A 27,294-nucleotide genomic window follows, 5' to 3' on the forward strand; every position below is an offset into this window, starting at 1 on the left:
CAAGACGTTACCATAGAGACATTCTGGCACTGCTGAACAAAGACACTGAATGAATCGACTCCTGGAAAAGTGTGTGTGTCTGTGTGTGTGTGTGTGTGTGTGTGTGGACATTCTCCTGAGACTTAGTGGGTACCATCTGCAAGAGTGGAGTATGGGTGGTTACATACACACAGTCTCTCTCTCTCTCTCTCTCTCTCTCTCACACACACACACACACACACACACACACACACACTTTTAACCCAACAGTGTCCTCTAGTGTCCTGATGGTGAAGCTGTAATTGTACTTGAATTTCTACTTTATTCTCTGTCACTTCCTGTTTGGTTGTGTGTGTGTGTGTGTTATTTACTTATTTGTTATTTATTTTAATGGAATTTAAATCAAATTTCTGAATGGTATTTCATTTAAAAATCAGAACACTTCCCCACACAGACTTCGAGATTATTTGATTTATTCAGCTGAATGAGTCACTATTCAACTCTGAAGAATTAGTACACAAAATATAACTCTATTAATGAATTAATATAATCATCATAATAAATTTTTTAGTAATGAATTTGTATTAATATATTGCTTTTTTTTTTTTAAACATAGAATGTTATAGATACTATAAATTTACACTGTAATGCAGTTAAACCTGATGAACATTCAGAGGAGATCCGAGGTGATGAAGAGATGTTCTACATGATGATGATGATGATGATGATGATGATGATGATGATGAGGATGAGGATGACGATGATGCTCAGCAAGAGTAACAGTAATATTCCTCAGGACTATCACGCAGCAGCAGGCTACAGCCTTCTCACAATTTCTAGAAGCTGAGTAAATAAAGGGCAGTGATGGACTGAGCACAGGACTCAAGGTGTTCACGTGTTCAGGTGTCGAAGACATGGTAGGTGAAGTTCTCTTCACGTGGTTTGAACTGGAAGTTGTAGTTTCCCATCCTGCGTCTGCAGAACAAAACCACAGCCATGGCTCCGAACGCCAACACACACACCCCCAACGCCAGGAGGATGAAGCCGAGAGTGCGCATGTTCCACACTGTATCCTCCAGGGTGACTACACACACACACACACACACAGTTACACTGCATTCCATATTTGCATTTAAAATTGTAAAGCAGTGTAAAACTCCTCTGTCCTGAAGATGTGGGCAACTTTACAGCTTCACCTCTGCCACTGGAGACTCCTCCACACATTATACATGTACTGAAAACGTTTTTTTTAGTCTGTTTATCTGAAGCATCTTCAGTGTGAGTCCCAGTGAATGAGCCGTTACTATAGAAACGGTTATTCCTATAAGGAGTGCATTAACATGAAGCTGTGGACTAAACTGTGGGCAAATCTCTCACATGGTTACAGGACAGACAGACGTACAGATGTTTGTTTATTGAAGACGGTGTAGTGCAAGAGCCAGACCATCTCCTCACCCTGATGTGACCTCAGTAGAGGACCGTATGAGGCTTTAGCCATCCCAATCACGTTAGCTCCTCTGGAGGTTCTCGCCAGGACGGAAGTCGGGTTACAGTCCTAACGCAGAATAATTCATGTAGTAAAACAAATGTCTCCTGCTGCTCTAGTGACACACAGGGTGTTACTGTGACAGCTAAAGTTAATGCCAGTCAGATTCATGGATATTTCTATAACAGTTAAAAAAAAACGTCTAAAAATATTTGATATTTTATTCTGTTTGACGTTTATTAATAACGTTGTTACTGTTAATCCAGCTGATGTAAACTCACAGGGCGACACGTGGCTGTGGACGTCTCAATGCAGATCTGAATCTGACAGTGAATGTAAATGACATCGAAATCCACCAGATGGAAAAGATTTACAGCCAACAGAGAGTGAGTGGATTCACCGTTCTGCAGCACCTTGGTGTATTTGTCTGTGACGGGACAACTGCAGATGGACAGACAGAGAGAGAGAGAGAGAGAGAGAGAGAGAGTCAAACAGACAGGCAGACAGACAGAGAGAGAGAGAGAGAGAGAAGGACAGACAGACAGACAGGGGTGTTCGCAGTGGAGGGAGTGCAGACCTGTTTGTGAGGAAGATGATGTCAGGTGGCTCAGTGGCGTTGTTGCTGGGATGAGCCCAGCATTTATTAATGACCACTTTAATCTGCGACATGTTGGAGTTCAGCCCCACCTCAATGATGACCTCATCTTCAGGCGACAGGGTGTAGTTCTGAGGCAGAGGGTTAGTTCCATTCAGCAATCGCACCGTCACCTGGTACATCCCAGACCCCTCCACCACATTGTTAATCATGTCGTACCTGAAGGAAGATGGAACCATATCGAAAAGTTTTAATATTTATACATCCATATTAGAGTTGTGATGTCATAAAGTCTAAAGGGCCATGCTGGGGACTTGACACTGCCCAGTAATACAAGAAAGATAATGGCCTATCAGTGTGTCAGCAGCTGAGCTCAGGGGGAGGATATGGTTGCCATGGCAGCATGGTACCCGGAGGCGCTGTATCCTGCGGAGATGATAAAGCTGTTGATGTAGGTGCAGATGACAGGAACCTGGAGCCGCATGTCTGTGTTGTAGAGGGTCACCTGCACTGTGCTGTTCTGGCTGTTTTGCTGGAAAATAAAGAATAATCAGATCATGTACACGTGGTCAGTAAGAGCGGTGTGGATGAAAACACACAGCCTCGTCCACTGTTCTCCACTAATTCTCTCTTAATAAAGTGTTCATTTTTTAAAAATATTTTTAACATAATTAATTAATAACACAAGCATGTATTTCAGGGTTTTTTTTAATCCCCTATAATGTTGGATCGAATTCTGCTTGCTCAGGTTACAGTAACAGAGCCTCAGTACGTTTTATAGGAAATGAATCCCTTCAGTCGCTTCACTTCCTCTCTGCACTCTAGTGTTATTATTTTCCTGTAAAGGCAGTGAATAAAATAATGCGTTTCTGCTTTCTGTACATTTATTTAGTTTCGTGATGCTTAAGTGTAGAGACGTGTTTTGAGATTTTTTAATAAATATTTTTATATTAATTGTTATAGTAATTATTAGATTTTAAGATGGACACTCAGACCCCACTGCTGTAGTGACCAGAGGAATATCTTGAGCACTTACCCGCAGTTGAGTTCCACACATTCCCCAGGCCACGAAGAGCTTAACGTGGGTGATGTTCCTCTGAGTCAGGTTACAGCTGGGCTCCCCCAGGTACAGCGAGGACTCAGAGATGTGCTTCAAATCCAGGAAAATTTGCGACACGGATATGACCATGAACCCAGGACCACACTCCACCGCGATGAGGCTTGTTTCATTCGTGATGGATGTGGAGGTGTGGGAGGTTGAGGCTGTTGTGTGGGATGTGAAGGTTAAAGCTTTTGTTGCTGTGGTTTCAGTGATGTGACTGGTGGATGTAGAAGAAGTGGTGGATGATGTGTGTGTCAGTTCTGTGGCTTTGTTATCAGACTGCTCTGCTGCTGTCGTTACATTTATGGAGTTTGGGGATGATGATGGTGAGGAGGAGGAGGAGGAGGAGGAGGATGTTGTGGTTGAGGATGATGTGATCTGGGCTGTAATTGGCGTTTGTGTGAGAGTGCTCATAGTGACATTTGTAGAGATGGTCATGGTAGACGGACTTGGAGAAGAACTGGAAGCTGTCATGTTGTTGTCTGGAAATGGAATGAAACGGAAGACATTTGTGTGGAAAGAGAACGTAGAAACATTTTGTTAATCTGGTGTTAAGGTAAAACCTCGGCATAACCCCAGAACAAACACAGAACATGTGTGCTTGAGTTTATTCCTATCATCTGCGAATCACAGAACAGAATCTAGATGATGGGAACTGGATCTTTTTACTCCAGCTGGCTACAAGATCAAATAAAGATAGGATGCTAATGGCCTCCATTTTAGTGATGAACAATCCAACACACTCACGGTCAAGGTTCGCCTTTACCATCTGAACATAAAGGTTAAGACAATATAGTAGGATAGGAAAGATTTTCTGATCTAAATCATTTCTTACTTAAAAACTTCCACCTTGGGCCACGCCCCCTAACATCTGAAATCTGATGCCATTTTCGTCGTTTATAAAGCAGTGCTCAGGGACGAAGGAAGAGTTCTGACAGAGTTAAGGAGTGATACATGACTCTCAGTATAGCAGAACTCACTGCTCCCACGGTGGAGGTAAAAGGGAAATTCTGGTCATACTGTGGTATTTCTTAGTAATTCACTGAAACATCTGCGCAAGATGATGACTACTGATGTTCTGCATTTCCACAGCTGCTCTTCAAGTCAGTTGAACAAATGTCACCATTTACAATTACACACACAGTATTAAAATTAGATGCATGAACATATCAAGGGAAGATTTTTTAATTTTTTTGCAGATTAAAGACGCTCTCAGCTGCTGGTTTAAAATTTCCATTGGGTGTGAATGGAAATTTGGAAAGTGAAAGCTGGGTAAATTAGCTGATGCTGTACCTTGGCAGGTGCGTCCCGGCCTTTCGGGGTTTGCATCACTGTAACCATAGTGGCACACACAGGTGTAGGAACCGAAGGTGTCTTCACATTTGGCCCACGGGGAACAGTCGACCTCGCCCAGAGCACACTCATTTACATCTGATAATGAGGAACTAACGTTAACACACACCTCATTGCACAAACAAGCAGATAGTAACAGTGCAGTAACAGATCACCAAAAAAACACCCTGTATTATATCACACACTCTTTACATCTCACACACACACAGAATAAACTCCAGATTTACAGCGATCATTTTCTTCTTAACTCCTGGGATCTGTCTGGTGTGTAACATGAAACTCAACTCAAAAAGTTCTTTAAGGATTCTTTAGGTTCATCAGATGATTAATTATTTTTTCCAGGCAGAACCTTCTACATTTTCTCGAGTGTGTGAATATATGTGTGATGTACCTGTGATCTTGGTGAAGTATCTGTCAAGGGTGAAGTATGAGCTGTTCTGCAGGGACTCCATCAGAATACTGGCGATGCTGTAGATGTCCTGCGTGCTGTTGGGAAGGAACACGAGGGTGAAGGTGACCACAACGCTGCCTGGAGACAGATGAGTGATTAACACTAACACCTGCCCAGAATGTACCAAGTCCAGGATCCAGCGAGGGAGAGAGTGAAGAGTCTGTGGGAGGACACGAGGAAGAGCCGTGAGCAACAAACTATGGCCATTGTATCCAGCTGCCCAGTAGAGATGAAGGATATGGAAAAATATAATTGTCTTGCAATATAATAAAAAACATGAAGTAGCCATTCAGAACTAAGTAGCATCCAGCAAGTGCAATTCATTCTAATTTTATTTATTTCATCAACTATCTCTCTTTATACTATTGTACACAGGGGTCTGATACACAGACAGTCTTTACCTCATTCCTGACTCTTTCACTAAACATCTTGTACTCTTCGCTGTCTGGGTTCTGCAGAGCCACGGTGAAGTTGATGTTGGTTATTCGGACAACAGCTTCGAGAATCTGTGCGTCTGCAATCAGAATACACACACTTTATAACAAACTCGTTATCATTTCTATAATAGATCTTTATGACCCGATCTCTCATTATCAGTATCTAATGGATGAGGACCAGGAGCCTGACGTTCTCCACTCTACATACCTGTCTTTACCTTCAGCTTAGTGGCATTCCCACAGTAACCACACATACACAGGGCTACATGAGCGGTGTACAGAACCCCAGGCTGAAGGTTGGTCCATGTCCAATCAGAGAGTGCCGTTTCCCAGGTGCCCAGCTGGTGAGTCCCGTGGAAGAGCATGAGCTTTGACGTGAGGTTGATCTGAGAAGGAATGTTCCACAAGAGCTGGAAGGAGGAGCTGGTGACATTTTTGGCCCAGAGGTTGGTGATATTTGGAATACCTATGAAACAAACACATAAATATATTCTGTAAAAACTAAATTGGCATAAACATTAACTGGGGATAAACATGAACAAAACTGAAAGGCATGGCTCTTAGGATTACGTACTGAGCTCAGGAATCGAGCTGGAATTAGAGCTGCATGGAGAAACTGGTGGTGGAAAAGTGAAGGAAGTGGAGGATGAAGAAGTTGGTGTACTGGATGTAGTAGTGGACAAAGTACTGGAGATAATTTGCTGAGGACGTTTTCTCAGAGGCCCAAAGCTGATTATATTCCAATCCAATGAGCCTGAACTGGAGGAGGAGGAGGAGGAGGAGGAGGAAAAGGATGTGTCTAAAAAGTAAACATAAACATGTTTAGTGGAGATGTGTAGCTGATGATACAATCAAATCAAGTGTAAGGAAGATTCCATGAGATGAGGAATTGAAGTCATAATTAATATTATCATTACTTTGCTGCTCTCAGATTAGAATAACACTCATTTTTCCATGTGGTGCTCCTTCTTTTTATAACTCCCCCAAACCTGGATTTCTGTCCTCCAGATTTGGTGTCACAAATGGAATGTGCTGAGATTCAGAGAAAAGTCACGTGAGCAGGAGGAGGAAGGTCAGTGTGTGATGGGTCAGTGTGTGATTGAGCAGAAGGTTGTTAAATCTCAGCATCAACACCTGCTACTGTTGTATTCTCTAACCCTTAACCCTCAACCTCCACACTCCTGGATGAAGAGGATGCTCCTTGGATGCTGGTTTGATGGCGCTTACAGAGACAACAAGACAGTTGCTAGTGAGAACTCAGCAATCCATCACTCATACAGAACAGATGAAGCTCTTCATCCACTGGGCCATACGTGCTGAAAAGCCCTGCATCATCAGAATGTGTTGAATTACAAGGATAGTTCCATGACATGAACCTCCAGGGATCCTTAAAGTCTGAGAAGACACCCTGAGGCTGGTGTATTCTGACTGACAAACAAACAGTAAGTGCAACGGATCTTAGCAGTATAAAAGACTATAAGAGGTGAGCCTCCCAGCCGAGCTCCAGGCCATGAGAATTTAGAGCCAATTCTGACCCAGACTTCCACACCAAGCAGCACATCTTCTGTGATAAGTAATTGTGGTAGCTTAGTGGTTAAGTTGCTAGGCTAATGATAGTAAGGTTATGAGTTTGAATCCCACCAAGCGGCCATTGCTGGGCCCTTGAGCAAAGCCTTCAACCCTCAATTGGTCAGTTGTATAAAAAATGAGATAAAATGTAAGTTGCTTTCCTAATAATCCTTACCTGCAAGACTTGAAATCTCCAAGTTGTTTAACACATAGATTGAGACTGTTGTTGGAGGGTGTGGTAGCTTAGTGGGTAAGGCCTTGGCCTACTGATCTGAAGGTTGTGGGTTCAAATCCCAGGTTCCACCAACCACTACTACTTGGCCAGTGAGCAAGGCCCTTCACCCTCAATTGGTCAGTTGTATAAAATGAGATAAAAATGTAAGTGTGTCTGCTAACTGAAAGAAATGAGTGATGAGGAACATGATCTAGACATATGGACAGGGTTTTACTGGGAAACACATAAGATCCAGCAGATGGGGTTGAGTGGTACTATAACATCAACAAGACTGGGCTGAGTTAATGGTTCAGTCCATGTGGACGCAGCACCGATTAAAACTCATGTATAAGACACTTATTTCCAACAGCAGTTTTGGCTTCCAGAGTTGAAAATGACATAAGAATTTCCATCACACAGCTCTAAAAAAAAAAAAAAGAATAACCTGCAGGCCCACGAAAGAATGGACAGGAAGACAGGGTGTAGCTTCAGCCCTGAGAAAACAGGAGACTACACAAGAAGTTTGAGAGATCTTTGGTATTGAAGCAAAGAGGCAACAAATGATGAGCTCAGGAGTGATTTAGTTGAATCTGCAGCACAAGATTCCAGCGCTGATCTGTGGTGGCCTCAAGTGGAAACCCTGAACCTAATGCACCGTCCATCAGTCAAATCCCAGCACAGTAAGACCTCAGGTGTTTTAAGAATTATGACATCATCATGTCTTTATCATCATGGTGACCTGCTCTGAACCTTTCTGTTACCACAAGATTACACCACCGCTCCAGTTCCTCAACCCACATGCAGGGGTTACTGTAGAGACTTGATCCAAAAAATAGGATTCACCACTAGTTGGTTCACTGTTGAAATTGTCCATGCTGGTTAAACTGGTTTGATCCAGACTGGACTGGTGGACCAGTGTGGTGCACCAAAGCTGACCTGCGTCAACCACACTGCCACACACACAAACACAAAACTACAGGCAATATATTCCAACATGTCAGCTGACCCTCTGGAGAGGAAGTTATATGATGCTGCGACTTTGATTATTTATAGTTAGTTCCACTATTTACCAAAAGGAGTTCCTAGGAGCTGAGCATAACATGGGGAATTATTGATTATGGGAAATTATTATTATTATAATTGTTATGTGGTGTTACTCACTTGTACACTGTGTTCCTGGCCTGTTGGGCTGAACATCCACAGATCCATCAGCACACGTGCAATTATGGGAACCCAGAGTGTTAGTGCAGTGGGCAAGGGGAGAGCACTCTCTCAGCACGGGCGTGGCACACTCATCCACATCTGTACACACACACACACACAGACTGATTTATACTAAAAACATTGCACAGATTCAGAGATGGACGACATTAATGAGAACTGGAGAGAAAGAAGGAAATATTCTCATCTGACTCATGAGGAATAAAAAGGAAGCTGAATCATAATGTTCCTGCAAAAATGAATCACACACACACACACACATACCCCTGACGTCCACAGCCGTCACCTCCTCTATGTTCTCCAGCAGGAGCAGAAGTGTGTCAGAGATGCTGCTTAAGGACAGGAGCTGAGACGAGCCAAGCAGCAGGCAGGAGGACGTACTGAACCGTCCTGAAGACCACGAGTGCATGTGATACACTGAGACGTGCAGAGAGCTCAGAGCTCCTGTCACCTACACCACACACACACACACAGGGTTAAGGTCTTGAAATCTATTTTTGTGAAATATGAAATAATCTGATGTCATCACACAGACCACAGAGTGCAGCAGGCGTGTGTGGTTGAAGATTCCACTGCTCGTGTTGACCAATCTGAACGCTGCTTTCACCGTTACTGTCACGTTCAGCCATGAGGTCATGTTCACTAACAACACAGAGAAATGACAAAAGCATAACGGAGGGATGTGATGATCTTATCTCTTCATATTGCACTGAATCACTCAGCACTGTGGGGCTGCACCTCTCTCACCGTGGCTTTGAGGCTCCACACACAGGCTCTGGTTTCCTGTTTGGCAGCATTTCTGAAAGTGGGGACAGTCCCAGTCCCTGAGACACAGTGAGCCTGAAGCTGAGACAGTATGTGCAGGACAAACTCCAGGTTTAGCCATGAACTCTGAGCTCCTGTTCAGGGCTGAACAAAAACAACCAAATGTAAAAAGTTTAGGGTTTAAAAAGACACAGAAATATCTAGATCAGGACTGGACAATGTACAATAAACACTAATCTTTGAAAAAGAGAACGTCATTAAATCCTATGTGACAGCACATCACCAGTGGGAGGGTTCACCACTCTAAATACTAAATAAACCACACCCACAAAACTCCATAAAAGGCAACGTGAGCTAAAAACGATAAAGCGGCAACAAAACGGTGAAAGAGCTCCTCGTAAATAGCTCAGACACTACAGCATCTTCACCACCACAGACACACACTAACTCCTCCTCCTCCTTTTTTAAGACGAGCTGCTCGGCTCTTTATGAAATGGAAGAAAGTTTTGTCTCCATTGTTCCTGTCCACCTCAGTGCAGTGTTCAGCTAGAAAGTTTATTTAGCAAACACACCTCCCTCCACAACTCCCCCTAGTGGTTGCTACTGAACATTTCTTTATTGTATTTCTGCCTCTCACTCACCCAGAGCACAGTAACTGCCCACTTGCTCGAAGCCTTCGCAGCACTTCATCACCGGTTTCTCCAAGGGGATGACCTGAGTCTCGTACATGGCTCTGTAGCGTGTGACGTTACACATTTTCCACGGCAGCCAACCGCCACACGGCACCATCTGGGTGTAAGCACTATTATGGGAGATCACGGTCGTCATGGGAATGAGCTCGATCCCGGGACACACATGGTACCCTGACAGTGAGATGGTGTATCCTGAAACAGAAGAAAGATTAGACTTCACTCTCGAATCCTGTTCCGTTATCTCGTCATATTATTCATCTTTAATACAAATCACTGTTTTTGTTTTTAATCACAGTCACGAGACACGCTGATTCAGGATCATTCTCTCAGCTGCATTAAATCTCTACAGACGATGTGTTCCACTGAAGCATTTTGAAACAAGAAGGGTCCAGTGTTTACTGACCACATCACCATACCAGAGATCAGCAGTGTGTGAGGTCTGTGCTTTAGTTTACAGTACATCATTAACATACAAAACCAGGTGGAAATAAAGTGCTGAAGCTAGTCACTGTCTTCAGGATGATCAATCTGATCATAAATCTTTCACAGAAGTCTGTTTTAGTGTGAATGCAGTCGTTGCATCATAAAATAGTGTGTATGTGTCTGACCTTCATGCAGTGTGTCGTGTCCTGTGGTGAAGGCGGGAAGCAGCAGCACTGTCCAGAACATCCACAGCATTTTGGGCCTCCAGAGCAGAGTCCGTACATCAGAACCATATTACACCATCATGAGCTGCAGCTCTCGACCTGCTCACAGACGAGTACAGAGACACTGGTAACAAACCTCACCTGGGTCTCACCTGATCTACCTGCCTCCTCCTCCTCCTCCTTCTCCTCCTCCTCCTCTCTCTGCCTTCATGCTCAAAAACACTTTGTTCCCTCGGGTTTCCCCCTGCAGGGAGATTATAAATGCAGAAACATGGTTTAAATATTAAAACACACACACACACACACATACACACCCATGAAACACATTCACATTGAAAATGAAATCTGGGCTGTAGGTTACTTCATCAATCCATTTGTAAGTGCAAGTTACCATGGAGCTTTTGAACACACACACACACACACACTTCCAAAGCTTCAGTAAAGGCAAACAGACTCCTCATCACCAGAGTTACACCACACTTTAGATCATTTTCATTTCTGAGAATAATAAGAAGCAGACTAAAAGAAACCAATTTTTCTTTAAAAAAAAACAAAACAAGAACAACAACAACATCACCTCACCCTTTTTATCCATTTTTAGTTACATTTAATGTTCAGTGAAGTTAGTTACTTCCTGTTTTCTCTTCCGTTCTGTCGGCTATTAACAGTGTCTCCCTCAGCAGTCTCTCTTTCTGTGCTCTCTTTAAGTTAATAAGAGAAAAAAAGAAACACAGCTACTTTCACATCTCTCTCTCTCTCTCTCTCTCACACACACACACACACACACACAAAGACACACACACACACAAATCATAGATCTGTGTCACCTTCCCTGACAGTTGGCTTTCAATGTGGTGTGAAAATGAGCCTAATTAAAGAATTGCCAGTGATGGAGTCATTCATTTAAACGTGCTGCAGAGAGGACTCTGTGTGTGTGTGTGTGTGTGTATGAGAGAGAGAGAGAGAGAGACAGAGACAGAGACAGAGAGACAGAGAGAGAGAGAGAGAGAGAGTGAGAGAGAGAGAGAGAGAGAGAGAGAGAGAGAGAGAGCACTATGGCAACCATGAAGCATTATATCACACACACACACACACACACACACACATGCACACCTTATCAATTATAGCGCATTAATTAGTTTCAGAGGGCCAGGAACAATTAGACCTTCCAGAATCCTCCATCATCACATACATGTCTGTCATTAGATCATTAGATATTCTCCAACATTTCAGCCTGAAGGTCGAGTGTGTAATGACCACAGCTCTTACAGTCGCACAAGTACAACACACAACACTCCTGTACTGGTGGTGTGTGAGTGCTGACTGCAGAGACTCAAACCACACAACAACAACAACTCTCTCTCTCTCTCTCTCTCTCTCTATGTATATATATATTTGCACTATTCCTCAGCAGGATGAAAGGGTATATAATACATACTGTGTGTAATGTGTTGAGCAGATTTTCTCCCAACACTCATTTTATTAAGACTCGTTACATTAGCAGAACGTATACTTATCTACTAGTCTCTGTATGTGTGTGTGTGTTGCACCATTATTATTTTATTTTATTTTATTTTAATTTTTTCTTTTCATTTCATTTCATTGTCTGTACCGCTTATCCAATCTATCCTCGGGGAGCCTGTGCCTATCTCAGGCGTCATCAGGCATCAAGGCAGGATACACCTTGGATGGAGTGCCAACCCATCACAGGGCACACACACACACTCATTCACTCACTACAGGCAATTTACAGACTCCAATCACCCTAGTAGCATGTCTTTGGACTGTTGGAGGAAACCGGAGCACCCAGAGGAAACCCACCAAGCACGGGGAGAACATGCAAACTCCACACACACAGTGAGCGGGAGCGAGACTCGAACCCAGGACGCTATTATTATTATAATTATTATGATGATGATGATGATTATTATTATTATTAGTAGTAGTAGTACTAGTAGTAGTAGTAGTATCATCATCATCACAGTCATTATTGGTCACTATTAAATGCTATTCTTATACTAGTTGTTATAATAATTGGTTATTGTAGTTCCTAAGACTGGATCAGACACTTAAGTATAATTTCTGCAATTCTAATAAAATAAATCATGTTCTAATGAACAAAATAAGGCAGTGTAACTGGTTTTTAGGTTTGTTGTGGTTGATACTTTGGTTCAGTTAATAAATATGATGAAAAATAAATGATCTTGTAGTGTCTTCCACCTAGCTGTGGCGAGTTCAGAGGAAAGCTGGGTGTCTGTTCCTTTTAGAGATACAGTCCGCCATTTCCTGCATGAACGCCCACAGGACGCGGAGCAGCCAATCGGGGCGCGGCGCACGTGACGCGCTCTCTAAGCGATGACCTCATCCCTGGAACGGGATGACGTCAAATACAAGATGGATGGAATCACGGCTGCTGTGCGGACGACGCAACTCGGAAAACAATAACAGAAAACGAAAGAAAGAGAAAGGGAATAGGAGGAAAAGAAGAGATAGTGTTCGCGCGTTGTTCCTGGGGCTCGAGACACGGTGACGCGGTGAGTGCTGGGACTCCTGTTCCGTCAGCGTGCAGCGGAGCGCGCGAGGGAGTGAGGGAGAGAGAGAGAGCGTGTTAGAGAGAGAGATAGAGAGAGAGAGAGAGACTGACGGACTTTAGAGGGGAAAGAAGTTTGAGCTCTTATTGGGTTAGAAGAAAAACGGCGTTTCCTGACGTAATGTCGCGCGGGGTTCTCTCTCTCTCTCTCTCTCTCTCTCTCAAACACACTCTCTCTCATTTCTTCTGTCTTCTTTTACTCTCTCCATTTGATGTCTCTGTGTCTTTCTCTTCTGCGTTTTAGCTAAGAAAAGTGAAATGACAACAGTGTGTGTGTGTGTGTGTGTGTGCGCGCGCGGGCTCTAGCGCTCATATACACACTCGGTACACTCCGTGCTTTTGGTTGATCGAATCAGCAGCGCGTGGGCCACGATTAAAATATCCCGATTAGTGAATAATAGACATGTGATTAAGAGAAGATTGTCCACCCCCACACACTGTGTCTGTGTGTGTGTGTGTGTGTGTCACTGTGTGATTAAGCGTGAAGTAATGTGATACCGGTTCGCGCATGCGCCAGGTCATTACTTTGTTTCTAGCACTATAAATCTTTTTTTCCGTGTCGTTTTGGGTTCCAATTAACCATACTTTTTAGAGTGTATCGTTATACCTTTGATAAGAAATTAAGGAACACCTGGAACCACAGGAACACTTGTGTAAGATCATTAAAGCTTCTGCACTTTCCAGGGTAAAAGTTTATTCTGGCTCTTTATTGGACATTAGGATCCAGTAGATGTTAGGTTGAGGATGTGAGCTCATCTAAAAATCATAATCAAACTCTAAAAGCGACCTGTTTGTGTCCCACAGAGTCATGATGGAAAGCCTGGTGCACTACAGCAGCCCCGCCCACGCCATCTCGCTGCTCAGCGTGTTAAACGAGCAGCGCCTGAAGGGACAGTTCTGTGACGTAGTGCTGATGGCGGGAGAACATCGCTACCCGGCACACAGGAGCGTTCTGGCCGCCAGCAGCGAGTATTTCCACACTCTGTTCTCCAGGAGAGACTCAGAGGCACAAGACTTGATCCAGCTGGACTTTTGTGAGCCTGAGGCTTTCGAGATCGTGCTGAACTACATCTACTCCTCATCGCTGTTCGTGGACAGAGGAAGCCTGGCAGTGATCCAGGAGCTGGGCTACAGTTTAGGAATCCCATTCCTGACTAACATAATATCCACCAGGCCTCAGGTGTCATACTGCGTGACCCGAAAGAGGCTGTGCTTTCCCGAGGAGGACGACGGCTCGTTCACAAAGAGGAGTGTCATCGTACAACAAGGTGGCATGGATGTCGCCCACAGAGGGAACGACATTCTCCACAGTAAAGCGTCCAGACATGCAGCAGAGGAGACTCGGCCTGGATCGGGTCTGGATTATCGTCCTTCAGGATACGTTAAACCAACGGAAATGGGAATGAATCTTAGCAAAAACGCTCCCAAAGAGCTAGAGAATGATTCTAAAGCCATCATTCCATCTTTGACTTCCATCCTCAAGGCTCGCGCAGAGTACAGATCACCTATGGCCAGGCCCCAGTTGACCACATCGGTGTCTTTCAGCGAAACCATACAGCACTTAAACTCTGATCCCGGTGACGATCCATCGGAGGAGATGAAACCCGGACAGACGTACGATCCAAAGTCTGTCTCTGGAACGCAGCAGGGAGCACGTAACCAAACCGTGGACCGGAGCGGGCCACTTATTAAAAGCCTGCTGCGTAGATCCTTATCCATGGACAGTCCGGTTCCCGTCTTCTCTCCAGTTCTGGAGCTGAAGGACTCTCAGAGCAGGGAGCAGACTGTTGTGAAATTGGAGATGAATGCGGCCGAGACGCCGTCGTCCGGGAGCAAGCATCACTTACCTCCGCTCGTTCTCAGGTCCAAACAGCATAACGTGATGGCGATGGAAGACAAGGACACTCAGGTAGAGGACAGAGTGACGGTCAAAACCGAGGCTAGCAGCCCGCTGGCCGATCCTTCTGAAATCATACGGGTCACCGTAGAGGACAATCTGCCCGTCAACTTCAGAGATTTCCAGACCAATTTTGATGAAAGTCCTAGAGGATACTTCAGTCCTGTGAAAAGGAGATTACCTGTGGATGGGAATTTGAACACGTTCAAGCGATCCAAAGTTGTGAATGAACACCAGTTCACAGACGAGGACGGCGTGACCGACGAATCACCTCGCAACACAGACGATCAGGAACCAGGGGAACTGAGGCCAACCAAGATGTTTAAATGCTGGAGCTGCATGAAGGTTTTCAGGTCAAACGCTGGGCTTTACCGTCACGTGAACATGTACCATAACCCGGAGAAGCCGTACGCGTGCGACATCTGCCACAAACGATTTCATACCAACTTCAAAGTGTGGACACACTGCCAGACCCAACATGGCGTGGTCCAGAACCCAGCCGCTTCCTCCAGCTCCTACTCTGTGCTGGACGAGAAGTTCCAGAGGAAACTCATAGACATTGTGCGAGAGCGGGAGATTAAAAAAGCCTTGATCATGAAGCTCAGGAGAAACAAGCAGGGCCACCAGGCTCAGCCCTTTGCCAAGAAAAGCCGGAGATCGAGGTCTTACGGATGTCCCTATTGCGGGAAAATGTTTTTCTTCCAGTCGCATTTTAAACTGCACATGAAAGGACACACTGCTGAGAGAGCTAGCATGGATGCTCAAGAAGAGGAAGGTCTATGTGAGCGGCAGGAGCAAGTGGGACATGTCAAGGAGAACCAAGACAGAGAGGTTTTCCCCTGCAGGCTCTGCAACGTGAAACTGTTCTCTGTGAGCGAGCTGGAGGATCACGAGAGAGCATGTCGCTACGCAACTGTCTGCCCTTACTGTGGCCTCAGGTTCTCCAACACGCTGGTGAAAAAAGATCACGAGGCTCACTGCAAGTACAAAAAGCTCACCTGCCTCGAGTGCATGCGCACTTTTAAATCCTCCTTCAGCATTTGGCGCCATCAGGTTGAAGTTCACAACCAGAACATGATGACCGTCAGGGAGCAGCTGACCTTTGGGTATCACGACATTAACCAGGAGACGCCAGAGCTTCTCAGGGAAGCACTGCCTCCTAAAGAGGCCATGAGAGACGACGCCACTTACGGCGACTCCGAGGACTCGTCTTCTTACCTCCCGGAGGATCTGAGCTCCAATCATAATCAGGGCAAGCTCGTGGTAAAAGAGGAGCCACAGGAGGAACTGGTGATGGACAGAGATCCTTCAGCTCCTGAGGAAGCAGGCGTGAGGCCTTGTGAAAAATGCGGCAAACTCTTCAGCTCTCACAAAGCCCTCGAGCGTCACCAGGAGCTTCTCTGCCACATCAAGCCCTTCATCTGCCACATCTGCCACAAAGCATTCCGGACCAACTTCCGCCTCTGGAGCCACTATCAGTCCCACATGTCGTCCTCCAAGGAGCCCGTGAGCAGACAGACGGACGGACCGCCGTGCTCTCCTCCTCCGTCTCCGACTCTCACCATCTCCACCCGAGATCCTCCGTCCTCACGAGCATCTCCGCCAGAATCGGGTCAAACGGAGGCGAAGGTCTCGGAGGAGGAGCCCGGAACCCTCACGTCTTCTCTGTCCAAACCCGAGAGAGCGGAGCAGGAAAACCCAAGTGGGGATTTCTCTCTTTCCCGGTCGGACAGTGCTGAAAACCCAGCAACTTCTCAGGAATCAGACACGCTCTTTTATCACGCGCCCACGCTCTCCGCTCTGACATTTAAGAGGCAGTACATGTGCAAACTCTGCCACAGGACCTTCAAGACTGCCTTCAGTCTGTGGAGTCACGAGCAGAGCCACAGTCACGTCTGAACACGGCAACATCTGGATCTTATCTCACCTTAAAGAGTCTCCTTCAGCCCAGATGTAGGCGGGAAGCTGTGGTGTAAAGTAGAGCTGATAAGTGGAAAACTTTTAGAGGCGGGGCTTGGGCAGGATTTCCAAGACGGTGGCCGAGTTTATAGATTCAGGTGTAAAGAAGTGTTTCCACTGCGTCTGGGTTAACAGGGACGATAATGTAACACACACACACACACACACACACACGTATACTCACCTATTTTCAGGTTGTTGTTTTTTTTTTTACTTCCTGGTGCATCAGTGAACAATGTGTACAAATGCAGATGTTTTATTCCTCGTTTGTTGATTCATCTCCTGGTCCACAAGGTTAAAGATCTGCTTCTAATAACCTGCAATAACTGTGTATAAGTGCTTTTTTTGTGTAGGAGTTGAGCTCGTTCCTCTCCGTCTCTGTGGCCTTTTTCCTGCGTGATGTTAGTGGAAGATGATGAAAGGCTCGTCAAACCCAAACCAGCGTAGTGTTCAGGACGTCACGTCTTTTCCTTCCTCTTGCTCTCTGCAATGAGCCAGATGTATATTTCAGATTTTCTATCGTGTTTCTACGGACTTTCCCCACGAGCCGTCCGAGTGACGGAGCTTTCACACGCGAGCCGTCCGAGTGACGGAGCTTTCACACGCGAGCCGTCTGAGTGACGGAGCTTTCACACGCGAGCCGTCTGAGTGACGGAGCTTTCACACGCGAGCCGTCTGAGTGACGCAGCTTTCACACGCGCTTTAGCTTGAACTTTAAAAAGCCAGATGTTTTGTGTTGCCTTAATGCTTCACTTACAGAACATAACAAGACGTCCTTACACACCGGGGTTTCATTTCTGTTTGGTAAACGAGTGTTATTACTATCATTATTACTACTATTATTATTATTATTATTATTATTATTATTATTATTATTATTATTATTATAACAGCGTATTCTTCAGCTGGGTGAAAAACAGTGCATGAGATGTTTGAGATTTTGGTCCTTTAACGGTGTTGAAGACTAAAACCGTGTTATTCTGAGATTACAGTATGTTTGTTTTTGTGTGTGTGTGTGTGTGTGTTTGCACACATTTACACATGAAACCAAAACATGCTTTTTCTTTAGATATCTTTATTATTGAATTATTTTTTTAAAGCAGTTTTTTTTCACTCTTCAGTGATTCAAAAGAAAATACTGCACACGCACACACACACACCTCATTAGGCATGCTCCCAGACTAAATTTCCGTATCCCGATGGATACCGAGCTAATATGTCATGATATTAAGTGTTTTTTGCGAATCAGACTGGTTAATAAAACACTGATCAGTCTCTACTTCTCACTAATTGCTCATTAACGTCTCAGCTCGGATCGAACAACACTTTTGTTGAACTGGTGTATGATAGACGGATGATATACAGCTACACACACACACACACACACAGACACGGAGTGGTGTGTTCTTTATCGTGGACATATTTGTGTAGTGAAAAACCTGGAAAATGATTTTCTTATCACAATAATATGACATTATTCTAAATTCACAGAGCACTTATTGTGATGTATAAATAACCTCGGCACACACCTAGCGCGGTTGTGTGTGTGTGTGTGTGTGTGTGTGTGATTATTTTACGGTACTGTATCAGTACTTGGTTACTAAAAGAACACGCTGGTTGATCAGGTATATCGGATGTCAGTGTGAAGCTAATCGTACAGGATTTCTTGTGACATCGCAGATATCAGTTAATTAAAGCACAATTTCTAGAGTTTTGAGAGAATATTTCATTTGTTTTTTTCCCGGGAGCTGCGCTGTTTGATGAGGAGGTGACGAAGGGTCAGTCAGATGGACGAGTCTTTACGCACCTTGGGATTTCTGTGGAAGCTTTACAGCAGAGTTTATTGAATGTAATGTGCTTCTTTTTTCTTTAATGTTATTTTATTTTTATTACTCAAGATGCCTCGGTTTAAAGTAGAAGATGCTTCGTGTAGACGCTCCAACGAGCTGATGATGTAAGATTTTCCAGCTAATTTTCTACTTCGTCCTGATATTTTTCTTGTTTTATGATGACAGTGTAAGGTTCCGGGTATTTCAGTGGTTTCTCTGCAATAATTCTCTGGTTTTATAATGATGTAACTCATAATAATGATGTATCTGATAATGATGTAACTCATACTCTTGCTCTGTGGCAGGTTTATTTTGTGTTAAGTGATTTTTTTTTTTTTCTCCCTCCCTTCCTGCTGTTTAAAGGCTTTGCTTTCTAAAATAAAGTGCCGCCGATCAGCAGCATTTTTCCCAGTGCAATAATTTCAGCTTCACGCTAATCATTTCAGCAGGTTCTCTGAAATTAAAATCACATCATCTAGTCGTAGTGTCTTTTTTTTTTTTTTTTTTTTTTTTTTTTTTAAGCAAAAAAGCCCCAAAACATTCCGATTTTTCACCTCAATCAGACCTCAGACTCTGGAGTTTTACACCTTTCCAGTTTATTCGGAAAAAACACTGTACAAAACTAAAGCTTCACATGAGCTCGGATACAAAGTCTGTACACCTCTGCTCATACCAGCTCTCTCCATTCTCTACTGTTTCAGGTTCAACTCAAGGAAGCAGTTTAAATCTGAAACACTTGAAGAAAGCACTTAACTTATACATGAGATTTAAAGTTTACATTTCAACCACATTCTTTCATTTAAATGTCTTTAAAACAAAGAAATAGAGATTTAATCAGGTGAAGAAACTTTTGACTGCTAGGTTATTTCTGATATTAATTACAGACTGATAAATAAGGAGGGTGTCTGTGTGTAGTGATGATAGCTGACGTAGTAACAGGAGTTTATAACCCTGTTATAATGCCAGAGTGTCTTTGATGAGCCTCCTCATGGTGGTGCTCACGGACGTCCCGAGAGAATCCGTAATCTGGTACGTGATCTTGTAGAGATATGGCTGGACGTCCTTCAGGCTGGTATCGAACACGTTGTCCACCTCGGACTGCGTGGGCATCTTGGGCAGATACTCGTGCCGGTTAATGACCTCCACGATGTTGATGACCTTCTCGCCGAGTTTTTCTCCCACTTTCTCCCGGCAGATCTGACGCTCCTGCTCGTTGGCCAGGTTAACCACATTCACCTTGATGGTCCACACCTCCCAGGGGATGCACTCGTCCGAGAACGGCCAGCGCGACTTCTTCTTCTGATAGAACTCCAGAGAGATCTGGCCCATTCCATCACTGCCCGAGTTCCCGAGTGCGTCCTGTGGAAGAAAATAAAGAACGGTCCTGAAGGTCATAACATCATGGAGGAAGAAAGGAAGGATGAGTCTATTTTCAAATTCACATCAGAATCGTCTGAGTCGACTCTTTATTAATGAGCCGAGCTAAATGAACTGACTCACCCAAAAGAGCTGGAATTTAAAGATGGCATTAATTGCATCAAATTGTATTTAGTAAGTAGAAGGCCTAAAATCCACTTTAAAACAACAACAACAATAATACAAACAATGACAATAATCAAAGATGAGCCGCCGAATTGCGCATGCGCGCACCTTAAATTCGGTCACTGTTTTCCTGATCACTCGCTCGAGCTCCTCCGATGAAACCCGCACGAAGGTGAAGTCGATGAAGTCGCAGTCCACGTCCAGGGTCCCCACCGTGCCCATGCAGTACGTCCCCTCCTTCTTATAGTGGAACTTTCCGGTGCTGCGGTGCAGGAGGATGGTGTGTAACAGCGCCGTCATGGCCTCATCCACCTGCCGGGCCTCCAGAGACACCTCCAACACCTCCGAGCGACAATTCATCCCCAACTCACACTAAACACACACACACACACACACACGGAACAGCAGCAGCAGCTCGTCCAGCAGTCTGATCCTGGATCAGCTCTATACTGATCACTCACCACTGAATACAGAACAAGAAGGAGGCTCTGGTGCTGTGTTTTTAAAGCTTATAAAACACCCCTCGTCTCGTTGAGAAGTCGAACATAATGACAATAATAACAACCCTCGACTCAGATCGCTGTCTAGTGATGTTAATACAGAATATTCCCCCTGGCGCGTCTGGTTTTTCCGGCAAAATGGACGCCTTCACGTCGGAATACAGCGTCTTTGTTTTTCCGAACGCCGTTTTCTTCACTCAGTTTGTCCCTTCACACATCCCGTTAGTTACGGAATGCAACGAAGGACATGTTCAACTAAAAAAAAGGCGCGGTTTGAGTTTCTTCGACTGAGTCTACCTGTTTTTAGTTACGTACCGTTGCTGTAATTTTTACTCTCTTTATTTCATTTGAGAGTTTTTTAGCTTCGTGAAAAGGTTATTTTTAGGATGGATTTTTTTTTATTCTGGCGTAAAACCAGCAGAGAAGGATGTTTGTTAGCTAAGCGCTAGTCTGAGAGCAGGTTGATATTAACAAGCCGTTGTTTAAGAAAACCTTTCAGCAATATACACTGGTAATAAAAATGGAATGGATTATGCAAGTAGATGAATAAATTAGTAAATGAATAAATTGTTTATTTCTGTATTTAGTGTAAAAGAATGCTAAGGAGGATATTTTTCCCTCTCCAACATGGAGGACACTAGCGACGTAGACGTGCGACGGAATGCGAAAAGGGACAAAAGGACGGAAAGCGCGTTTTGGAAATGACTAGCCGTGTTGATTATTTCAGACGGCGGTGTGTTTCTGACATTCAGCAGAACTTCTAGTTTTGACGCGTTTCTGTTTCATATTGATGAAAAGTTAAAAATCTGCAGAAGTGCAGTGATATGATGCTCAGGACCGTGTGCAGTTCTCCTCTGGCTCCTTCTGTGAAGGTGAAGTTAATAACCGCAGGCTTTCACACAGCTGCAGATCTGACAGATGTGCAGCCGCTCCAGCTGTGTAAAGGTACAAAAAAAAGAGTTTAGAGATGAGAGCAATAGTTTCCTCCTCCTTATGGAATAAATGACGTTTTCTTGGATATTTAGTGAGTTTGGTTTAATAGGTGTTCATTATTAACTCCCTTCTAACGATAATTTATTAAAATGATAAAATAATAATAAGTAGTTTTTGTACATGTTCCTTTTTTCCCCATGAGGGCTGTAAACTTGAGCATGTGTGTAGAATGTGTAGGTGGCTGCAGTAATGTATGTAGTGACTCTGGCAGCAGCAGGATTATCTCAGGAGGAGGCTGATGAGGTGTTGCGGACCCTGCGTGATGACCCCTCACCCGTCCAGCGGAGGGCAGCGGTGCAGTGTCTGACAGCACTGGATCTCCTGCACCAGGAGGAGACACGGGGCAGCATCGTCACGTTCTGCTCCGAGCTGGACACTGTGCTCGGAGGCGGGATTCCTGTGGGGAGGACCACGGAGATCTGCGGCGCCCCGGGCGTCGGGAAAACCCAGCTGTGGTGAGAGCTGAGAGGTTCTCCTCACTGCACCTTTCACACTCATCAGCACTGCATCATGAAGCCAGAACAAGTGTCAGAGAGCCTTTATGGTGCTGCTGAGAACCTTTAAGAGGTTCTGGGTAGAACTTCATAACAGAGTTTTATACAGGGTTCCAAAGAGGACTTTCTATAAGCTAAAATTTTTAATATGAGAATTAGTGTCAGTTACTCTGTGTGTGTGTCAGTGTGCAGCTGGCTGTAGATGTGCAGATCCCGGTGTGTTTCGGAGGACTGGGTGGTGAAGCCGTGTTTGTGGACACTGAGGGTGGGTTCGTGGTGGAGCGACTGGTGGGCGTGGCCCGGGCTGCGGTGGAGCACTGCGCCGCTCTGGCTGAGGACCAGGGTGTGTTTATAGTCCTGTTTACCTCCTTCTTCTGGAAGCTTTCCTCTGAAAAGTTCTTCCTCTAGTGTACGAAGTGTATGAACATGTGATGGAACTGTCCTCATGAATGGTGCTTTTTGAGGACTTGTGTGTGTTTGTTTGTGTTTTCAGAGCAGCGTGGAGCTTTAGAGAGCTTCACCGTGGAGAAGATCCTCTCTGGTGTCTTCCTCATGCGCTGTCACGATTACGTGGAGCTGCTTGCTGAGCTTCACCTCTTGCCCGACTTCCTGAAGAAACATCCACAGGTACGCAGCTTTTCACACCTCTGGGAAGATGTCAGGGAAGGATACGCTCCAACACCTACTGAACTTCAGAGCACACACTGACCAACTAAAACTAAATCAATAACACTGAAAGTAGAAGCTGAGGCTTTTGTTATTAATACCATCCTCAAACATCATAAACTCTCTGGAGAGAGAAATTTTAAATCTTGAGTGATTAAAGAGATTTCCATGAACTTGTTATTATTGATTTATTGAGATGATTATTATGGGATGGCAGGTGCGGCTGGTGGTGATTGACAGCATGGCTTTTCCATTCAGACATGAGCTGGAGGATCTCTCTCAGAGGACACGCCTCCTTAGCGGCTTTGCACAGAAACTCACCCGCTTAGCGTCGGCTCAGCACGGGCCAGCGGTGCGACACACACGTACACACAAACACACCTCACCCTGACCTCCGTCTACACACTCGTCACTCCTGTGTGCTGTTCTCAGGTGGTGTTGACCAATCAGATGACGACTAAAGTCTCGAGCAGTCAGTCCAGACTCGTCCCTGCTCTGGGTAATCTGATCCTCCTTCATGATTGATTCTCTGGTCTCGACACTGGAGCGGTGATGCTAATGTAGCTAACTAGTAATGGAAGTGAGTAGCCTTCAGTTTAGTGTTTAGTGAAATGCAGTTCTCAGTAAGTTGAGTGGTGAATTATCAGGTTGTCCAGTAGAGGGCAGTACAGACTGAAGTGTGGCGTTAACACTTTAATTTAAATGCATAATCTGTTTTATATATACATAAATTATAAGTGTGTGTGCATGTGTGTGTGCGTGGTCGTCCATCAGGTGAGATTTGGGGCCATGCAGCCACACAGAAACTTATCCTGCACTGGGAAGGAGCTCAAAGGCAAGTGTGTGTGTGTCAAATTTAGACATGCTACTTAAGTGGCTGTTTTTGTGCACTCAATGGACGAGTGAGAATCACTGTCTGTCTCTGTCTGTCTGTCTCTCTCTCTCTCTGTCTGTCTCTCTCTGTCTGTCTCTCTCTCTCTCTCTCTGTTGGCTGTTGTTCATTTCCACTCTTCTCTGTGATGCTGCTAGTCACTGACGGTCACTGTGTGTGTGTGTGTGTGTGTGTCCATGTCCACACATCACCTCTAGACTAAATAAAAATTCGAATTACATATTCTTTCATTCGTTCTGCAGATTTGTGTCTCTGTACAAATCATCCAGCCACAAAGACGCCACTGTCCCATACCAGCTCACGGTCAGTCTACACCCTCACCTACACACACATCTACACCTTAACCCTCACCTACACCATCACCATCACCTACACCCTTTTCAACACCCTCACCCTCATCCATACCCTCACCTATACCCACACCCTCATCCATAGCCTCACCCACATCCTCACCTATACCCACACCCTCATCCATAGCCTCACCCACATCCTCACCTATACCCACAACCTCACCTTCACTCTCACCCATACCCTCATCCACACCGTCACCACACCCTCATCATATAATAATATAAATGATACTCTAATATCACTTTTGATTTTATCATTATTATTGAATATTTTTCTTCATTATTAAAACTGACTGTGCCAGTCTCACAACCAACTGATATACATATACAGTACTCACAAAAAGTTAAGGATATTGGGCTTTCGGGTGAAATTTCAGGATGCACCTAAAATGCACTATAACCTTTACAGGTGAACTTAATTTGACCTTCTCTTCTTTTGAATGCACATGTCCAACTGTTCAGTGTTTCAGTACTTTTTGCATAACTTGCTGTTCTCTAACAAGGTGCTTAACGGCAAAATCCACAACTGGTGTTTGATCCATGAATCGACCAATAAATTTTCTGGTTCAATTAGATTTGGTATTTAAACAGTCCTCTTCATCATGCTGTTCACATTTTGACATCATGAGACCAAGACGACACCTAACAATTGATCAACAGTACCTCACCATTGCGAGGCTTCAAACAGGATGTTCTCAGAGGGAAGTGGCCACTGAGCTTAGAGTGTCACAGAGTGTCATCAGCAGGTTGCGACAGAGATACAGAGAGACTGGAAGAGTCACAGAAAGGCATAGAAGTGGACGTCCTTTGGCCACATCCCACGTTGATGACCGCTTCATTGTGAACAGTGCCCTGTGGAACCGGATGATGAATGCCACTCACCTCCAGGCACATTTAAGGGAGGTGAGAGGCACCCAAGTGTCACGTCAGACCAATCGAAACCATTTACATCAGCGTGGTCTGCGTGCTAGACGACCTGCATGGGCCAGGGAGCATTTACGGTGGACGAGGGACCAGTGGGACTCAGTGCTGTTCTCTGATAAAAGTCGATTCACGTTGAGCAGAAATGATGGCTGCCAATGATGTTGGAGACGTCAAGGAGAGCGCTATGCATCAGCCAATGTTGTGGTGGTGTTACAGTCTGGGCAGGTGTGTCTACTCAATACAGAACTGCCCTACATCTTGTGAATGGTACAGTGACGAGCCAATACTACCTGAATTACATCATTAATCCAGTCATTGTGACCCTGCATAAACAACACAGGCCTAATTTCATCTTCATGGACGACAATGCTCCAGCTCATCGAGGTCGCTTCATTAGGGAACGGCTGCTGGAGGCTGGGGTACCTCAAATGGAGTGGCCTGCACTTTCTCCAGACCTGAATCCCATAGAAAACCTATGGGATCAGCTGAGTCGCCGTGTCGAGGCTCGTAACCCTGCACCCCAGAACCTCACTGACCTGAGGGCCGCCCTTCAAGAAGAGTGGAATGCCATGCCTCAGCAGACAATAAGTCGACTTGTGAACAGCATGAGACGTCGTTGTCAAGCTGTAATTGATGCTCAAGGGCACATGACAAATTATTGAGATTTTTTGTTGTGGTATACCCACCACTGTTGGTGGCTTTTGTGTCAATAAATTGTTTGAGATGAGGAAATCACCACTGCATGCTTCTGTTTAAATGCCCTACTTTCATGATATACTATCACTGTAGCGTGAACTTTTTAGATTTTCCATAAATTTCACCCAAAAGCCAAATATCCTTAACTTTTTGTGAGTAGTGTAAGTGTGTGTGTGGCTCTGAGAGCATGTAGAGTAAAACCCCCTCACATACACCTGTGCAGCCTGCCTGGTGTTAGCATTCTGAAACCTGATTGGTTGATACTAACCCAGATGAACACAGCACTTGATGATGGTTGTGTTAAATCTTTGAAGCTATAGTGATGTTATTATTAGGTGTTGTGTCATGGTGTGTTAATGGTTCTGATCTCTGTGTGATGAAGGCTGAAGGATTCAGAGATGCCACTGTTTCAGTGTCTTCTTTCCCGTCCCGCAGTCCTGCAGCAGGAAGCCACAGTAAACGTCCTCGCACTGAACACTAGCACAGTTAATCTCTCTCACACACACACACACACACAGTGTACACAGAAAGAACTAAGCTACAGTCTGTCTTCTGTTGAACTGATCTGAACTTCCTCTAAACACTTCTGTCAGAAGATTCATTGTTATTAAATGTCATTAATATAAACATCACTGTTCAAATTCTATACATTTTCTATTAAAACCTCACCACTGGAATATAAACTGCTGCATGTATAATAATTATAATGATTTATTGGTATACAGCTTGGATATTAAATGATTATTTGCATGTGTAACCAGTAGGTTTGGTTTAAATCATTGTACAGAAGTCTTAAAGGAGTCCATTCTCTCTGCAGCCCGGATTTCGTTTTTCTCTTATATAGCAGTACGTTTTTAATCGCAGCACTTTATTGCACTTTCCTTTTTTAAATAATAAAAACATAATTGTATAATTGTATGTAGCTAGTGTGAAATTATGTTGGGTTTTTTTTATCTTTCTCTTTACTTTTATATGGAAAGCGCCAGCTGTTCCACAAACATCTAACCTCATAATCAGAGAGAGAGAGAGGCTCTCTGATGTTATTTTCATTTCCCTTGTTCTCTGTACAGCACTTTGGCAGTAAGTTTATTTAATAAATAAATTGTGCTTACTGATGGTGACACACACACACACACACACACAGTGCAAGAGAGTTAAGTCTCAGCCCCAGTGAAATGTGCAGCAGTTATTTTTACCCGCCGCTCCTCTGATGGCCTATATACACTCCCACTGCACTCCAGAGCATCGGTTTGTGGTGATGATCATGAATCCCTCGAGCCTCTTTGGGGAATCAGGGGAGCTTTTCACTGCTCATTTTCATTAAAAGCCTCACAGGACTCGAGGCATCACTCTTTCACGGTCAATTAGATGATGGATTTCCGTGCCTCTGGTTCATGTGAAATCCCCACAGTGGAGCTGGATGGTAAGATCAGAAAATCAACAAAGATCAA

The 27,294-nt window shown here is 44.4% G+C and overlaps 4 protein-coding genes across 8 annotated transcripts; 2 read left to right on the forward strand and 2 right to left on the reverse strand.

The window, feature by feature from the left end:
• Window positions 1-470: 470 nt before the first annotated feature.
• On the reverse strand, window positions 471-12,913 carry umodl1 (uromodulin-like 1). 2 transcript variants are annotated; one of them, XM_058411989.1, is made up of 18 exons: window positions 12,732-12,913; window positions 10,473-10,755; window positions 9,814-10,056; window positions 9,155-9,316; window positions 8,943-9,049; window positions 8,672-8,858; window positions 8,348-8,488; window positions 5,978-6,202; window positions 5,612-5,869; window positions 5,368-5,480; window positions 4,907-5,126; window positions 4,456-4,593; window positions 3,097-3,644; window positions 2,471-2,592; window positions 2,043-2,279; window positions 1,747-1,906; window positions 1,435-1,534; window positions 471-1,063 (listed from the first exon to the last, which is right to left on the reverse strand). In XM_058411989.1, exons 2-18 carry the CDS (start codon window positions 10,540-10,542, stop codon window positions 879-881), a joined length of 3,216 nt encoding a protein of 1,071 aa, XP_058267972.1. In that variant the 5' UTR covers window positions 10,543-10,755; window positions 12,732-12,913; the 3' UTR covers window positions 471-878. The 2 variants fall into 2 exon arrangements, with proteins under 2 accessions (XP_058267972.1, XP_058267973.1); XM_058411990.1 differs by lacking the exons at window positions 5,978-6,202; window positions 12,732-12,913 and having other exon boundaries at window positions 472-1,063; window positions 10,473-10,977.
• zbtb21 (zinc finger and BTB domain containing 21) lies at window positions 12,905-19,185 on the forward strand. Its single transcript, XM_058411991.1, has 2 exons — window positions 12,905-13,045; window positions 13,906-19,185. The coding sequence occupies exon 2, from the start codon at window positions 13,910-13,912 to the stop codon at window positions 16,895-16,897; it is 2,988 nt and encodes a 995-aa protein (XP_058267974.1). The 5' UTR covers window positions 12,905-13,045; window positions 13,906-13,909; the 3' UTR covers window positions 16,898-19,185.
• A 177-nt stretch (window positions 19,186-19,362) lies between these two features.
• atg101 (autophagy related 101) lies at window positions 19,363-20,989 on the reverse strand. The gene is made up of 2 exons (XM_058412000.1): window positions 20,437-20,989; window positions 19,363-20,145 (listed from the first exon to the last, which is right to left on the reverse strand). The coding sequence occupies exons 1-2, from the start codon at window positions 20,686-20,688 to the stop codon at window positions 19,741-19,743; spliced, it is 657 nt and encodes a 218-aa protein (XP_058267983.1). The 5' UTR covers window positions 20,689-20,989; the 3' UTR covers window positions 19,363-19,740.
• Window positions 20,990-21,038: 49 nt separating this feature from the next.
• rad51c (RAD51 paralog C) lies at window positions 21,039-26,744 on the forward strand. 4 transcript variants are annotated; one of them, XM_058411995.1, is made up of 9 exons: window positions 21,052-21,773; window positions 22,021-22,276; window positions 22,501-22,658; window positions 22,809-22,942; window positions 23,199-23,333; window positions 23,414-23,480; window positions 23,756-23,816; window positions 24,116-24,176; window positions 26,226-26,744. In XM_058411995.1, exons 1-9 carry the CDS (start codon window positions 21,653-21,655, stop codon window positions 26,322-26,324), a joined length of 1,092 nt encoding a protein of 363 aa, XP_058267978.1. In that variant the 5' UTR covers window positions 21,052-21,652; the 3' UTR covers window positions 26,325-26,744. The 4 variants fall into 4 exon arrangements, 3 of the variants coding, with proteins under 3 accessions (XP_058267978.1, XP_058267980.1, XP_058267979.1); XM_058411997.1 differs by having other exon boundaries at window positions 21,053-21,773; window positions 22,036-22,276; XM_058411996.1 differs by having other exon boundaries at window positions 21,055-21,773; window positions 22,033-22,276; window positions 26,226-26,743.
• The last annotated feature ends 550 nt before the right edge of the window (window positions 26,745-27,294 follow it).

The sequence above is a fragment of the Hemibagrus wyckioides genome, linkage group LG16 (assembly GCF_019097595.1).
Source record: "Hemibagrus wyckioides isolate EC202008001 linkage group LG16, SWU_Hwy_1.0, whole genome shotgun sequence".
NCBI classification, from domain to species: Eukaryota; Metazoa; Chordata; class Actinopteri; order Siluriformes; family Bagridae; genus Hemibagrus; species Hemibagrus wyckioides.